Genomic DNA, 15,180 nt, shown 5'->3' with positions numbered 1-15,180 from the left:
TCGACCTGCGGTACAGTGATTTTCTGAGAAGCTCCAAATTTTCTTTTCTCACCATTTTTGATCATTTTAAACACCATTTCTTCACCTGGTTCACTTCTCTCACTCCAAATAACCTCCAAATACACTTGTTTAACACTCCAAACCATGCAAAACTCTCTTGGACCTAATGCGAGCTCCTAAGTCCTAAATCAATGCTTTAAGACCTTAAATGAATGCAATAACACATGATTTGAACTAAAATATGCAAACTAAATGATGCATTTTATGAATATATCAACTCCCTCACACTTATCCTTTGCTTGTCCTCAAGCAAAAAGAACAAATGAGAGAGATGGTTGGTGGTTGGGAGTTCACATTTCTTTTAAGTTGGATAGTTAATCATCTTGAGAGTTCAAATTCATGACCCTAGTTACTAATTCTGGGATGCAATACAAGGACTACTTTCGATGCAACAATTTCAAACTTTGACCTACACATGCATTCTTATCATTCAGCCTTTTAACATTCATTCAAATTCACACATGTGGATCAAGTGATGCTTATCTAAATGAACTTGTTTGGCTAAGGGATGAGGTTATGAGACAAAAATTATCTCATTAATGCTTTAGTGGATTCAATGCAGCATGGGATCTCTCTTTGAATGATCAAACTCTGGCAGAAAGCTAAAGGTAAAAGGCAACTAATGCATACAAGGGCAAGAACTCATCTCACCCCATTACCTAAAATGCCTCTAACCCAAAGTCTCACACTTGTTCCACCTTCTCATGAACCTCACACCTCTCTTCTCACTCATTTTCTCTCACTAGGGGATTCACTTTTCATTTCCACACTTTGGTTTTGAAGTCCAAACTTTACACTTAGCTCTTCTCACTTGCACTATCTAGCCTTTCTTGTCTGTTTAAGCACTTAAGCCTTTTTGGCTTCTTTTCTTTCTTTCTTTTCACTTAGAGGCTATATCTTTTTTTCTCTTTTTAAACACAAGAGCTTTCTTTCTTGAACACCAGACTCCAAACCGATTTCGTTTCTTTTCCATCCCCTAGCTCTCATCACTCTTCAATTTCCACAAAATTCACTTTTGAGCTCTCACCAACAAACCATTCCCCCACACTTAATTCTTGCCAAGACCTCTTAGTTCATTAATGATGGAACTAAACACCATGAGGCTTACCCTTGTCGCCCTAAACCTAACACTTTATGCTATGTTTGATCCGAGGTGGCCTCTCAACACTCACAAACATTTTGCTTGAAGGAAGGTTGGGTTCAGGGTGTGGAAACTGATCCAAAGTATAGAATCAGCTATTTGAGCTAAGAAAAAGAGTGGTAAAAGTGAGTTTCTAGCTCAAATATGTATAAGTATCCACAAGTGCATCTAAACAAGCATCACCAGATAATTCAAAATCAGATTAAGGGTTGCACTTTCTAAGGCTGAAATCAATTCAAAGCTTGCTTTAATCAAATTCCAAACAATGTCACACATTTCATCTATTGCAAGCATCAAAGAACTAATAACTAGGGTCATGAACCAAAATCTCAAGACGATGCTCTCTCAAAGAAACCTATCATTACTCCCATGCAAGTGATGCAACCTATATGATTATGCAACTAGACTCAATCCTAAAAAAGTGAATGCACTTAGATGCTATGCATGACCAAATGAGACTCAAAATGCAAAAGAGAAAATAAGAACATAGAATACATGATTAGTAAACATAAAACCCCTCCCCCACACATAAATAACACAGTCCCTTGTGTAATAAAAGCATGAGTAAGAGGAAAAATCAAACATGAAATGCAGAAGATAAAGAAAAATGCTAAATGCTCATTTACAATTGTTTGGAGTGATTTCTTGTGTGGTTTTTATGCAAAGGAGGAGTGAGTATCTGCACCAGAGGAGGCTAGACATCACTGGAGAAGGATTTGGCATGGCTTGTACTCCCTTGTGCGACATGGACTGATCTTGGACCTACTCGCACACCCAAGTCGCACATAAAGCTTTGGCTTTCTTCGGTTGTGCGAACTGGGCTGCTCTCCTTCCTATCTCGCACACCCAAGTCGCACATAAAGCTTGTTGAATGTTCTGGCCTTTCTTTGTTGCTGCGACATGGACCTAGAAGACACCAACCCGCACACCCATGTAGGTTCAATTTGTGAGCTCTTCTGCGACTTGGATCTCTGTTTTTTGAGCTGCACAGCCATCTAACAGCACCAAGTGTGCAAAATGGCCCTTGGAAGACTGACTCGCACACCCATGTAGGTCTGAATTGCGATCATATGTGCTACTTGGATAAGGAGAGAACTGACTCGCAGACCTATGTAGGTCTGAAATGCGAACATGTGTGGAAGATGGGACCTGACCTTGTCCATCTCGCACACCCATGTAGCACACCAGGCGTCTCACCAGTTCTCAAGCCTTAAGTCCTTTCTCAGCATGTTCTCAGGCCCCTTTTCACTTTGTCCTTGGACCAGAGCATTCCTAAATCACCTTAGACCTGAAAACACTTCACAAAACCCATCAAAACATCCTAAAACATGAAAAAGAAGAGAAAATATTAAAAAGAGTTATGCACAAGGATTTGCTTGGGGTGTTTCCCAAGAGCACTTTGTTTTAAGTCACTAAGTTTGACTTTTCAGAACCTCTGCTCAATGGGGAAGAGGATGAGCTTTGATGCTCCTTGTCTTGTCCATGAACTCAAGTGTGATGGCCTTGTTCATCATCTCTTGAACACCAGATGACCCTTTTCCTATGAGCTCTTGTGTGAGGATTGCCATGAACTTAGCAAAAGGTTTTGATCCTCCATTGCTTTGGACCTTGTATTCCACAGATCCTCCATCAAACTTCCATGGAGTGAAAGTTAATACTTGAGAAGAGGACCCAAGAGTGAATGGTTTGGTGCTTGTTGGGTTTTTGTCTTGAGACCCTGAACCAGTGCCTTTGTTACTGCTGATCGCTTTCTCACTTGGTGTAGGAGATAGAGATTCCAAGCAATCCTCATCATCACTTGAGAACTTCTAACCATCAATGAACTCAAGAGCAAGCTCTCTTTGGTGTTCTTTCTTTTTCTCATAAGCATAAAAAGGTTGCCTTCTCTTTCATTCCACAAGTCCCCACATACTTCATCTCAAAGTGTTGAAACTCATCACAGAGACTTTTAGGCACATAGGCTGGCGGCTCAATAGTTTTTTCTTCTTTCTTGAGCTTTCGCTTGGCCTTCTCTTCAGCAACAATCTGAAATTTGTCTCTAGAAGCTCCATGGACGTCTTTTATAGCAAAAACTTCAGTTCCAAGGGTCACCTCCCCACTGAGTTGCTCAATTTCCTCATTGTCTTGTGAAGAAAGACCTCTAAGAGCAATGTCTTCTTGTGGACTATAGAGTAGACATTCTGATGTCGTGTGGTGAGGGTGTGTCATGTTTTACCCTAAATGAAATAAATATCCGCAAGTGCACAGCTGATCGATTGTAGTACTTAGGGATCGAAACCACGGGGAATGAGGATCTTTCCTGGAAAAGCCTAAAGAAATATGAATTAAGGAAGTCTAGAACCAGGCGATTTTTGTACGGGTTTTGATGATGTCTTTAAAACGTCTAGTCTTAATGGGAAAATACAAGAATTTAAATGACCTAATAACTAAACTTAAAGAAATCGACTAAAAACGAGAAAACGGCTAGACCTAATTGCTTATATAAAAATCAACTATAATGAAGACTAAAACTTGTATTGAAATCGGCGAAAACTTATAAAGACGAGACGCTGGGTTTTCAGGAAAATTTTCTCTGGGGATAAACTATTCACAACATTGCTAAAAGGTAAATTAAAAAGATCCTAGCTAAAACTTTTAGAACTCGAGCCACAAACGTGTGAATACGCCACTGTCATGGTCATAACCAAATATCTTTCTCAACCATGACCAGTAGGTTTTCACTCTGGCCCTGGAAAAGAAAAGATGCGATATGCTTAAGACTCATCAATATTCACAGCTCTCCCATAGGTAGGTTTCCACTCCTATGGTCGATATGCTCTTCCCGAACTAGATCTAGACTCGAATGAAAACTTTCGTAATACCCAAAACCGGAATCAGATTGTAGTTCATGACGCTACTCCCATGCATTATAAAAAAGTTTTGAAGATAAAGTTCTAGGATTCAGCTTCAATAGCTAATGGAATCCTCATCAAACATATATAGACCCTATCGAAAATCCCTTAAACCCAACAATAAAACTACTCAGACATGATTAAAAAAAAAGCAAAAACATTGTATTGAAAAGCTGAGATAGAAATAAAAAGGGTTCAAGAGATAGATCTCTGATGTGGCTGCAGTGGGCAACACAAGTTTTACCCTAGACAAACTGCAAGTGCACATTAAACGCAGTAGTACTTAGGGATTAACTCCACTGGGATTTGTGTGTTGAGGACTTCTAACTGATGCTAAAAACAATTGTAAACCTAGTCTAATAAAAAAGGATTTTGGTATTGTCACTAAATCATATTAAGCAGAGAATTAAAAAGAGCTAGAAATAAAATCGGTTGAAAACTATATGAAAAACGGCGCTGGGTTTAAGGTTCATCTTTAGGGTTCATGTTCTAAAACACAAGGAATTTAGGCAAGGATTTTCTATGACTCTGAAACTAGGATAGACACATGTATGATTAGCCAACTCTCGTCACCCTAATCGTCTAATCACTCAATCATGGCAATTAACTCTCGCTCTAATGCGTAGAATAAGATCATGCTTTGTAGATCGGAATCCATCTCGGCTTACGTATCCTTTGTACGTAGCTTTCGTCTCCTACGACGGTGACGTCCTGATGCGATCATGGAATCAGAGGCTGAACCAGAGGCTGAACCGCATGTTGAAGATTGGAGCACGGAGCAGGAACCAGACATGGACTTGGTCATTCCGGACGGGCCAATGACGAGATCGCGCACTAGGAGGTTGGCGGGAGCCGTTCAGAAGCTACTTACCGAGTTCAGGAACCAAACCATGGAACCGGCGACAACCGTAAGCGTGACCCTTCTCACAAACCAGGGTGCTAACTAATTTCGGCCTGGTATAGTTTTTGGTACTGTTTTTTCTTACATCTGGGTTTGTCCCAATGGGTTTACCGGGTGGGGTTTTAACGAGGTCAAAGGCTATACCACCACACAGCTGCGGTTTAGTATGTGCTTGGTTCACCGGTCAGAAGCTCAAGAGACAACTTCGGCTACACTACTCAAGAGTTATTTTCGCTGAAGCAGCTCAAGGGTTAGTCAAAGCTAGGCGAAGAGTCAGTCCAAGTTTTAGTCAAACTTATTTATTTCTTTTGTAATTTCTTATACATGATTCTTGGTCTGATCTGCACGTATATAAGGCGATGAACCCCTTTCATTTTCATTCATTCACTCTTCTTAATTAAATTTGAGACTTTTCTCCTTTGTTCTTTTGAGAACTTTTTCGATTCTCAGGTGGTTAGCCTAGAAATATTTTTGGTTTATCAAGTTCTTCTCATCGGACTTGACGCAGCCTTCGTTTGCAAAATTTAAAGTTTTCGTTTGTCGTAATCGGGGCTTAGGGAACTTCGGGAATTAATTTCTCACGCCCTAATATGCTTTTACCGGCGAGTTCTTTTTATCTTTGTTCCACCACGTTGTATCAAACCGTTCTTCACGAGTTTGGGCCTAAGGATTTTCAGGAGTCATTCTCTCATGCCTTAGCATCTACTCCAAGAATTGCTCGGAGTCAAGGATCTATCAACCCGGCCGATCCAAGTGTGTGAAGTCCTTAGGAAAATCGTATCAAGTGGTATCATAGCCACACACTTGAAGAATTCGGTATTATCTTTTCTTTTGTCTCTTTAACTTCCGCCTTTTCTTATCTTTCTTTTGTAATTTTTCCAGATCTATTTAAAAAAAAAAAAAGAAGAAGAAGAAAGAAAGAAAATCTATTTAAAAAAAAAACGAAAATCAGTATTAAAAAAAATAAGAAGAGATCTGTGAACTCAAAATTCTTTTCTTTCTATCTTCTCTTTTTCTTCTTCATACTCACTTGATATTCCGATTTGGTTTTGGGTCTACATCGGTCTCGATTTAGTTCCTTTAGAACCGAGGAGAGTCTCTTGTGTGTGTGTGAGAATATTAAGAGTGCTGAGAGAAACACTGAGTGAAACACTAAAATGAGGAATTTTTACTAACAGGTTTGCTGAATTTTGTGAGGTACTTTGTATGTCATCGGACCTTTCCGAAGGGGACTAGGAATACTACACGTTCCGTGACGGTAATCACATCCGGTGTGTTAGTCCTTAAGAGATGGACGCTAAACTAAACCAAATGACCGAGATGATGGAGCATATGAGTCAGCGGTTGGATCGGCTTAAATTACAGCCAAGGCAATCAGATGGGAAAGGAGGTAGCAACCGGAACCATGAAGAGCCGGACCGTCTTAGACAATCCATTCTACGCAGATGGTCATACATCCGGAGGAAGCCGTACCAGACAGCGATACAACCGAGGCGTTCGTCGAGACCGGGAAGATCGACGCATGCTAAACCAAGGGTCAGACCGCGGTCCAGAGGAGCAGCAGCATGGACGGTACAATGCGGCCTGAGACCGTGAACCAGTTGACCCATACCAAGAGCTGTACCGCGGACGAGAGCGGTATGGACCAGATGCAGCCCGAGGCCGACCTGATAACGACCTTGGCGGGCTAAAGTTGCGAATACCATCTTTTTACGGGAAAAACGATCCCGGTGCTTACCTGGAGGGGGAGAAAAAGATCGAGATCGTGTTTGGTTGCCAGAATTTCACATAGAGGAAGAAAATCAACCTGGCAGCTACCGAGTTCCACGGATATGCTGTGGATTGGTGGGATCAGATCATTACCAAACGGAGACGGAACAGGGATCGACCCGTTGAGACATGGGACGAGATGGTGGGACTGATGCGACGACGGTTTGTTCTGAACTACTACAACAATGAACTACACAACAAACTTCGGCGATTGACCCAAGGCAGTAAAAACATCGAGGATTACTACCAGAGCCGCACACTCTGGGCATACAGGACGGCGTTCAAAACGCCTCTAGGCACCACGCCTTTCCACCTGCTCTATGGAAAGCCCTGTTACCTTCCAGTGGAGATCGAACACAAGGCAGCTTGGGCGATAAAGATGATGAACTTCGACATCAAGTCTGCTGCAGAGAGGAGAATGATACAGCTGAATGAGTTGGACGAAATCAGGCACCATGCCTATGAGAATTCGAAGCTGTACAAGGAGAGGACCAAGGCGTATCACAACTCGAAAATCCTCTCGAGGCAATTCGAACATAATGACCAGGTACTCCTGTATAACTCTTGTCTGTAATTGTTTCCTGTTAAATTGCGTTATTGTTGGTCAGGTCCTTTCATAGTCAAGGAGGTTCGACCCTATGGTGCCATCGTCCGCCTCACACCAGATGGCAGCAGGGAGTTCACAATGAATGGACAAAGGGTTAAACACTACTGGGCTAAAGCTGCGATTCAAGATGGACACATAGTTCCTCTGGATGGTGCACCTACCGCCTGAATCACCATCAAGTCAAGCTAATGACTTTAAACAAGCGTTTGGTGGAAGGAAATCCACTGGTAAGTCTGTACATAAGTCTTTTTGTTTCAGCTAATTTTCGTTTTTGGTTTTCGTGATTTAGGTGAAGCAGAGACTGGTGTCGAGCAACACCAGCATCGGTGTCACCAGTCAGCATCAATCAAGTCAGTTTATGAAGGGAAATCCGTTCTTAAAAAAAAAAATTAGGATTTAGCTTTACCGGCAATCCAGAACCAGAGTGGAATCAGGAGTCGGATCGGGCACAAGGAGCTTCGGTTCATGACGTAAAAGTGTCGCGCGACACTACCTTTGGTGTCGCTCGTCACCAACAAACAGGTAAGTCTCATTTTTCCCCTTTTATTTGAAAACCTCATTCATCTCCTCCCTTAGCCGCACTCGACACCATAGCCTCCCTTTCCTTCACCAAAAACTGATTAACTCAATTCTTCACGGATTTGAGTGTTTCAAAAGCCTAACCTCATCGGATTTCACCCTCTTTCTGTTTCTTCCATCGATTTTCCACTTCAACAAAATAAGCCTCTCGAAATTTCACTTTTTCGATTTCGGTTTTCAGGTATGGAATGTCGAAATTGCTCTCTCTAGGTTGCTTTGTTACTTGATTTCTCACTTTGAGGCTGATATAGAGCATATTCCGACACCCCCATGCAATTCTCATCGATTAATTGGCAGATTTTTGGAATTTTGTTCTTCATGGCAACTCTTGTTCGAATTTTTCGGATGTAGGGTTTCAGAACTGAATTAGGGTGAACTCTAGTGACTGTGCTGCTCAGCTTGTTGTTCTTGATAGCAGGGAATTCTGGAATGACCGATTTATGCTTTTCACTTTGGCTAACTTGCTGTTTTTCCTACTTGTTTGGTTTGCTCTGTTTTGTGTTTTGCAGGTGCCACCACGCAAACGACAATGAAGGAACAACGCCTCCAGCTCGCAATCCACAGACGCGATGACATTCAACCTTGGCAATCATGTCGAGGCTTTGGTAGGCGATTTGTGGCAACACGCGATCATCAATGCTGTACTCGCTGGATCTCGCTATTTGGTCAAATTCCATGACTCCCAGGATTTGCAAGCGTTCACATCCTCCCATCTTCGACCTGCTGCACCACCACAAGCTCGCTCCGCCTCACCACCGCCATAGCCTCCTGCTGCACCTGAGTCACCTGCTGAGAAGATTCGGCCCCATTGGCCTAAACGAGATAAGGTGTGCATTGCTTCCAGGCGAGTTTGGGACGACTCTTCCAAGAAGGTGTCTGAGAGTGTCGAGTGCCTCCATAGGCTGATTTCTGATGATTGGGACGATTATGACACGCTTTTCTACAATGCTTGGCTGATCGTCGAGATGGTCTCTACCCGATTCCTGGACATTCTCGATATGCGACGTCTGGGTTTGGATTCCAAGCTTCTGCGTGTGCTGGCTAAGCTCGGATTGGGGACAATGGCTACCAGACCTTACGATCTTTTCCCTGACCTTGGTCGTCAGTTCTTGGCTTCAGTTTGCATCTACTACACCAATGAGGTTGCCTCTAATGTGCAGGAGTTTCTGATCTACCACCTTCGCAGTTGCTGCTTGCACCGAGAAGCTGGAGAAGATGAGAGTTGAGAGAGAATACACAATTCTGAGGTGGGGTTTTGTGAGGAAGATTCCCGTTGATTCAGGAAGAATTAAACCGTGATCTAGGTTCCTCTGGAAAGATCTCGTTGCAACAAAGCCGTATGAGCAAATGGCATCGTCATCGGAGTTACGGTCAGCCCACAACGAAGCTTTCTTCCTGCGCAAGACTCAACTGCGTCACCTTGCAACCCAGAAATCTGCTTCGATGCAGCAACTTCAAAGGACCGTAGACGATTTGTCTGAAGTCCGATCGAGCTGCAATTTTGTGGAGAGCTTCACGGTACATCGGTCTCCAGTTTCAACAGGGGGATTGAGATTTCAATGGTTGGTTGTCGAGTTATCAGCATGTTCCCGAGGCAGCTTTGAAGTGTTTTTAAAATGAGTGTTTTCCAGCTGCAACCATTTTTGACCACAAAATTCTCCAAATGCTATTCCAGGTTCTTTCAAATTAAAGTGAGGACAATTTTGTGGATTTTTATGATATATTAGTTGATTTAGTAATGTGTGTATGCTTAGTGTAGATATTAAACATGATTGATGATTGGTATTTGTTAATGGTGTTTGATATGTGTTATTGATAACACCGTATTTTGACCACTTTTATGGATCGTTTTGAAATACTTTTCTATGTTTTTAATTGCTTTTAAGTACTTTTATCACGTTTTTCTAGTATTTGTAGTTCCAAGACTCTTTTCAGGTAACTTAGGGAAAAGCTTAACAAAATGGATAGAAAACCAGATTTCAGCTCAGAGTCAAACCGTCAGAAGTTCATCCCTGATTGAAGGCCTTCTCACCGTCTGATCCAGCTCAAAACCAATGCGGCTTGTATAGCAACTTCTCCCTCCTGGCTCAAGACATTGGCTTGTCTCCAACTGATTCTAAGCATAGCTCCGATAGCTTCCTTAAGTTTCTTGCTCCTTGATCTAGTTATTGGACCAGCTGGCATCTCCAAAGCTTCCTCTATATCCGGTTCTTCTTGTTCTTCTAGTCCATCTTCTTGAGCTTCAAGTTCCAAGTCCTCTAGGCTGTCCATGATCGCATCATCCCCCCTCCTCTTGAAAAGGATTTGACCTCAAATCTGGTTCATCTGCCACAAAAGGAACAAGGTCAGAAACATTAAAACTAGAACTGATATTATACTTACCTCGGAGATCAAGCTGATAAGCATTGTTGTTGATTATTCTTGTTATGGTGAAAGGTCCATCAATTCTTGGCATCAGTTTGGACTTTCTCTCGGCTGGGAACCGTTCTTTCCTCAAATGTACCCAAACTTGATCGCCAACTTCGAAAATCATCTCTCGCCGGTTCTTATTTGCTTTCTTGACATAGAGCTTGGTCTTTTCTTCTATGTTGAGTTTAGCCTTCTCATGGATCTTTTTAACAAGTTCTGCCTTCTTCTTCCATCGAGACTAGTTCTCTCACTCAAAGGAAGAGGGGTTAGATCCAAAGGAGACAAAGGACTAAAACCATAGACAATTTGAAATGGGGAAAACTTAGAAGTGGAATGCATCGAGTGATTATATGCAAACTCTACATGCGGTAAGCAATCTTCCCAACTTTTAAGATTCTTTTTGGCTAGAACACGCAACAAAGTGGATAAGGTCCTATTAACTACTTCAGTTTGCCCATCAGTTTGTGGATGACAAGTAGTAGAAAATAGAAGCTTAGTACCTAACTTAGACCACAATGTTTTCCAGAAATAACTAAGGAATTTCGTGTCACGATCGGATACGATGTTCTTAGGCACTCCATGCAGACGCACAATTTCTTTAAAGAACAAGCTAGCTATATGAGATGCATCATCGGTTTTGTTACAAGCTATAAAATGAGCCATTTTTGAGAACCTGTCTACCACAACAAATATAGAATCCTTCCCAGTCCTAGTCCTAGGCAATCCAAGCACAAAGTCCATAGATATATCGATCCAAGGACGAGAGGGAATAGGTAAGGGAGTATACAAACCGTGTGGCCTGACTTTGGACTTAGCTTGTTTACAAGTGACACATAGTTCGCAGATCCTCTCTACGTCTGTTTTCATATGCGGCCAATAGAAGTGGTCTTGCATGATTTTCAAAGTTTTTGTTATACCAAAGTGCCCCATAAGACCTCCTCCGTGTGCTTCCCTGACTAAAAGATCTCGAATAGAACAATTAGGAATACACAAACGATTATCATAGAAGAGGTATCCTTCTTGTCTAAAATAATGATCCTTAGCAAATTTTTCACAAGACTGATATTTCTCTTTAAAGTCAGAATCGGATGCATAGAGGAGCTTAAGCTGTTCAAAGCCTAATAGCTTGGCATCAAGAGTAGTAATTAGAGCATACCTGCGTGACAAGGCATCGGCAACTACATTGTCTTTACCTTTCTTGTACTTGATAACATAAGGAAATGTCTCAATGAACTCGATCCATCGGCCATGTCGTTTGTTGAGCTTTTGTTGTCTTTTTAAATGCTTGAGAGACTCATGGTCGGTATGAATAACGAATTCCTTGGGCCACAGATAATGTTGCCACGTTTGGAGTGCTCGCACCAAGGCATAGAGTTCTTTATCGTAGGTAGGATAGTTCAGCATGGCTCCTCCGAGTTTTTCACTAAAGTAGGCCACGGGTTTCTTGTCTTGCATTAAGACAGCTCCAATTCCTACACTAGAAGCATCACATTCAATCTCAAAAGTCTTAAGGAAATCAGGTAAGACAAGTACCGGTGCATTGGTTAGTTGATCCTTAAGTATTTGAAACGCTTCTTCTTGTGCTTGTTCCCACTTAAATCCCACATCTTTCTTGATGATCTCGGTTAGGGGAGCGGCCAATGTACTGAAATCCTTCACAAATCTCCTATAAAAGCCCGCAAGGCCGTGGAAACTCCTCACTTCTCCAACAGTTTTAGGGTTCGGCCAGTCTTTGATGGCCCTTATTTTCTCTTCATCGACCCTGATTCCATCCGCACCTACAACAAAACCTAGAAACACAAGCTTATCTGTGTAAAATGTGCATTTCTTAAGATTAGCAAAAAGCTTTTCCTTCCTAAGCACTTCTAAAACAGATTTCAAATGTTCAACATGCTCTCCTAAGGTTTTGCTATAGATCAGAATGTCATCAAAATATACCACAACAAATATACCTATAAAAGCTCTAAGAATATGATTCATTAACCGCATGAAGGTGCTAGGTGCGTTTGTTAGCCCAAACGGCATTACTAACCATTCATATAATCCATGCTTAGTTTTAAAGGTGGTTTTCCACTCATCCCCTTCCTTCATTCTAATCTGATGATAGCCACTTTTCAAATCTATTTTAGAAAAGACACTAGAACCATGCAATTCATCAAGCATATCATCTAATCTAGGGATAGGGTGTCGATATTTAACTGTAATATTGTTGATTGCTCTACAATCAACACACATGCGCCAGCTACCGTCTTTCTTAGGCACAAGTAGGACAGGCACCGCACAAGGACTCAAGGTTTCCCTTATGTACCCTTTCTCTAACAGCTCATTAACTTGGCGTTGTAGTTCTTTGGTCTCCACAGGGTTGGTTCTGTAGGCTGGACGATTCGGAAGGGAAGCTCCGGGCATGAAATCTATTTGATGTTCGATTCCTCTGATGGGAGGTAAACCCTTGGGGTTCTCTTCAGGAAACACGTCCTCATAGTCCTGCAAAAGAGATTTCATCTCACTCGGTATAACCGGTGTCAAGTTAGTTAAGCTCGTGAGAACTTCTTTAAACACAAATAAGAGCATCGGTTGTTTAGCTAACAAAGCTTTCTTAACTTTACCGGCCCTAAGAAAGAAATTAGAGGGTTTTGTGACTGGTTTTTCCTTTTTCTTGAGCTGTACTTGATCTTGGTAAACTTCTTGAGGCGTCAAAGGCACCAGGGTAGTTTTCCTGCCATTATAAACAAAAGAATGCCGATTAGTATATCCATCATGTATGACCTTTCAATCCGATTGCCATGGCCGGCCAAGAATATGCCCTGCTTCCATTGGTAAGACATCACAGAGGATTTCATCCTCATATTTCCCAATAGACAAAGGTACTCGAACTTGATGGTTCACTTTCAATTCTCCATTGTCATTGAGCCATTGCAGCTTATACGGCTTCGAGTGCTTCTCCATCTTTAAACCGAGCTTTTGAACCATCACTTCACTAGCCACATTGGTGCATCTTCCGCCATCTATAATGAGGCTACAGACTCTTTCTTGAACGATACACCGAGTGTGAAATAGGTTCTCTCCTTGTTCCTGCTCAGCATCTTTGGATTGGAGACTTAGAGATCGTCTAGCTACTAACAAAGCCCCTTGAGCCGGAAGTTCCTCATGATCTGTCTCAGCTACAACCTCAGGCTCTTCCTCATCAGTCGCTATATCTCCATTATCCAACAGAATCATGTTCTTTCGGTTTGAACATTCATTCGCGTAATGTCCCCTGCCTTGACACTTGAAGCACTTGACATCTCTCGACCTTGTATTCGTAGTTTCAGTCTTTCCTTTGTGATCTTGAGCAGCTGGATACGACTTGGCTTCAGCTTTTGGGTAAGCGATCTGTTTTCCTTCCCTCTGAATAGATCCTGCCTTTTCTTCTTTCGGGTAAAAGGGTTTAGTAACGGTTGCTCCACCTCCATAACTTGTCTTAGTGGGAACACGCCTCTTGAGCTGTTGCTCGATCAGTATGGCTTTGTGTAACATCTCCTCCACCTCAACATAATGTTGCATTTCCAAGCGATCTTGAATTTCTCTGTTCAAGCCCCCCAAAAACCTTGACATGGTAGCTTCTCGATCTTCAGTTATATCGGCTCTAAGCATGAGAGTCTCCATCTCTTGGTAATAGTCTTCGACAGACCGGGTCCCTTGAGTAAGCCTCCTGATCCTCTGATGTAGTTCTCGATGGTAGTGGCTTGGCACAAACCGTTTTCTCATGATGGCCTTCATCTCATTCCAACTCTCAACTGGGTACTCGCCGTTCCTTCTTCTTGATGTAACTAACTGATCCCACCAACTAAGAGCGTAGTCATAAAACTCAGTAGCAGCAACTCTTACGCGATTGATCTCGGTATAGTGTTGGCAGTTAAACACCAACTCTATCTTCTTTTCCCATTCTAAGTAGGCATCAGGATCGTTCTTCCCATGGAAGGGAGGAATCCAAAGCTTAAGTCCTCCAAAATTGTCTTGAGGATATGCCCTTTCCTCTCTTACTCGTCTATGTCGTCGGCGATTGCTCCTTGACGAGTTACTGTCTCGGCTATAATATTCTTCAGCCGCCTCGTCTCTGGCTGGTCGGGTTTGTTCACGAGCCCTCTCCGGAGATTGATCAGTATTTCTTCTCCTGGCGTCTCGGTTCGGCCTGTAGTCAGAGTTCTGATTGTTGGATCTCTTGTCTGAATTCTTCGAACTGAGCGGCCATCAGCTTTTTCATCTCGGCCATCATTGCTTCCATCAAAAGCTTGTTACTGTTGTTGCTGGATTCTTCACGATTATCAGACATCCTTTCCTGCAAACAACACAAAGTGGATTACTAGCAACGATTATTCTATAAAAATGACCATTCGTGTTCTTCAAGCAATCGGAAAACCCTAAGGGCGATCTAATCAGTTTGAATTTGAAACGACACTTTTAAACAAGGTTCCGATGATGTTGATTTTCTAGATTCAAGAACAGAATGAAACGATCTATAGATTTGTGATGCAACAAACACAGATTGTGACAAACTAGGTTTGCTGATCAAGATTTAAAATTTGAGATCGTTTTTAACATGATAGAACAGATCTAAACGTATAAATAGATTAGACACAACCTGATCCACGTCGATCCTTGCTTAGAGTGGCTCTGATACCACTTGATACATTCCACCTTATGATCGTCACTCTAAGCACTAGATCTCACGATGTTGAGTAGATTTTGGATCTGAACTTTAGGTAGAAGTTGGTGGAAATGAATGGTCACACAAAGGATGCGGAAGGCCTTTGATATACCAGGGTGATTCTAAGGATATGAC

The 15,180-nt window shown here is 42.0% G+C and overlaps 1 protein-coding gene across 1 annotated transcript; it reads left to right on the top strand.

Annotated features, from left to right (window-relative positions):
* The first annotated feature begins 6,902 nt into the window (after positions 1–6,902).
* Positions 6,903–7,538, top strand: LOC112087329. The gene is made up of 2 exons (XM_024157346.1): positions 6,903–7,329; positions 7,372–7,538. Exons 1-2 carry the CDS (start codon positions 6,903–6,905, stop codon positions 7,536–7,538), a joined length of 594 nt encoding a protein of 197 aa, XP_024013114.1.
* Positions 7,539–15,180: the final 7,642 nt, after the last annotated feature.

Source organism: Eutrema salsugineum, unplaced genomic scaffold (assembly GCF_000478725.1).
Source record: "Eutrema salsugineum unplaced genomic scaffold, Eutsalg1_0 scaffold_18, whole genome shotgun sequence".
NCBI classification, from domain to species: domain Eukaryota; kingdom Viridiplantae; phylum Streptophyta; class Magnoliopsida; order Brassicales; family Brassicaceae; genus Eutrema; species Eutrema salsugineum.
This window is presented reverse-complemented; position numbering and strand designations above follow the sequence as displayed.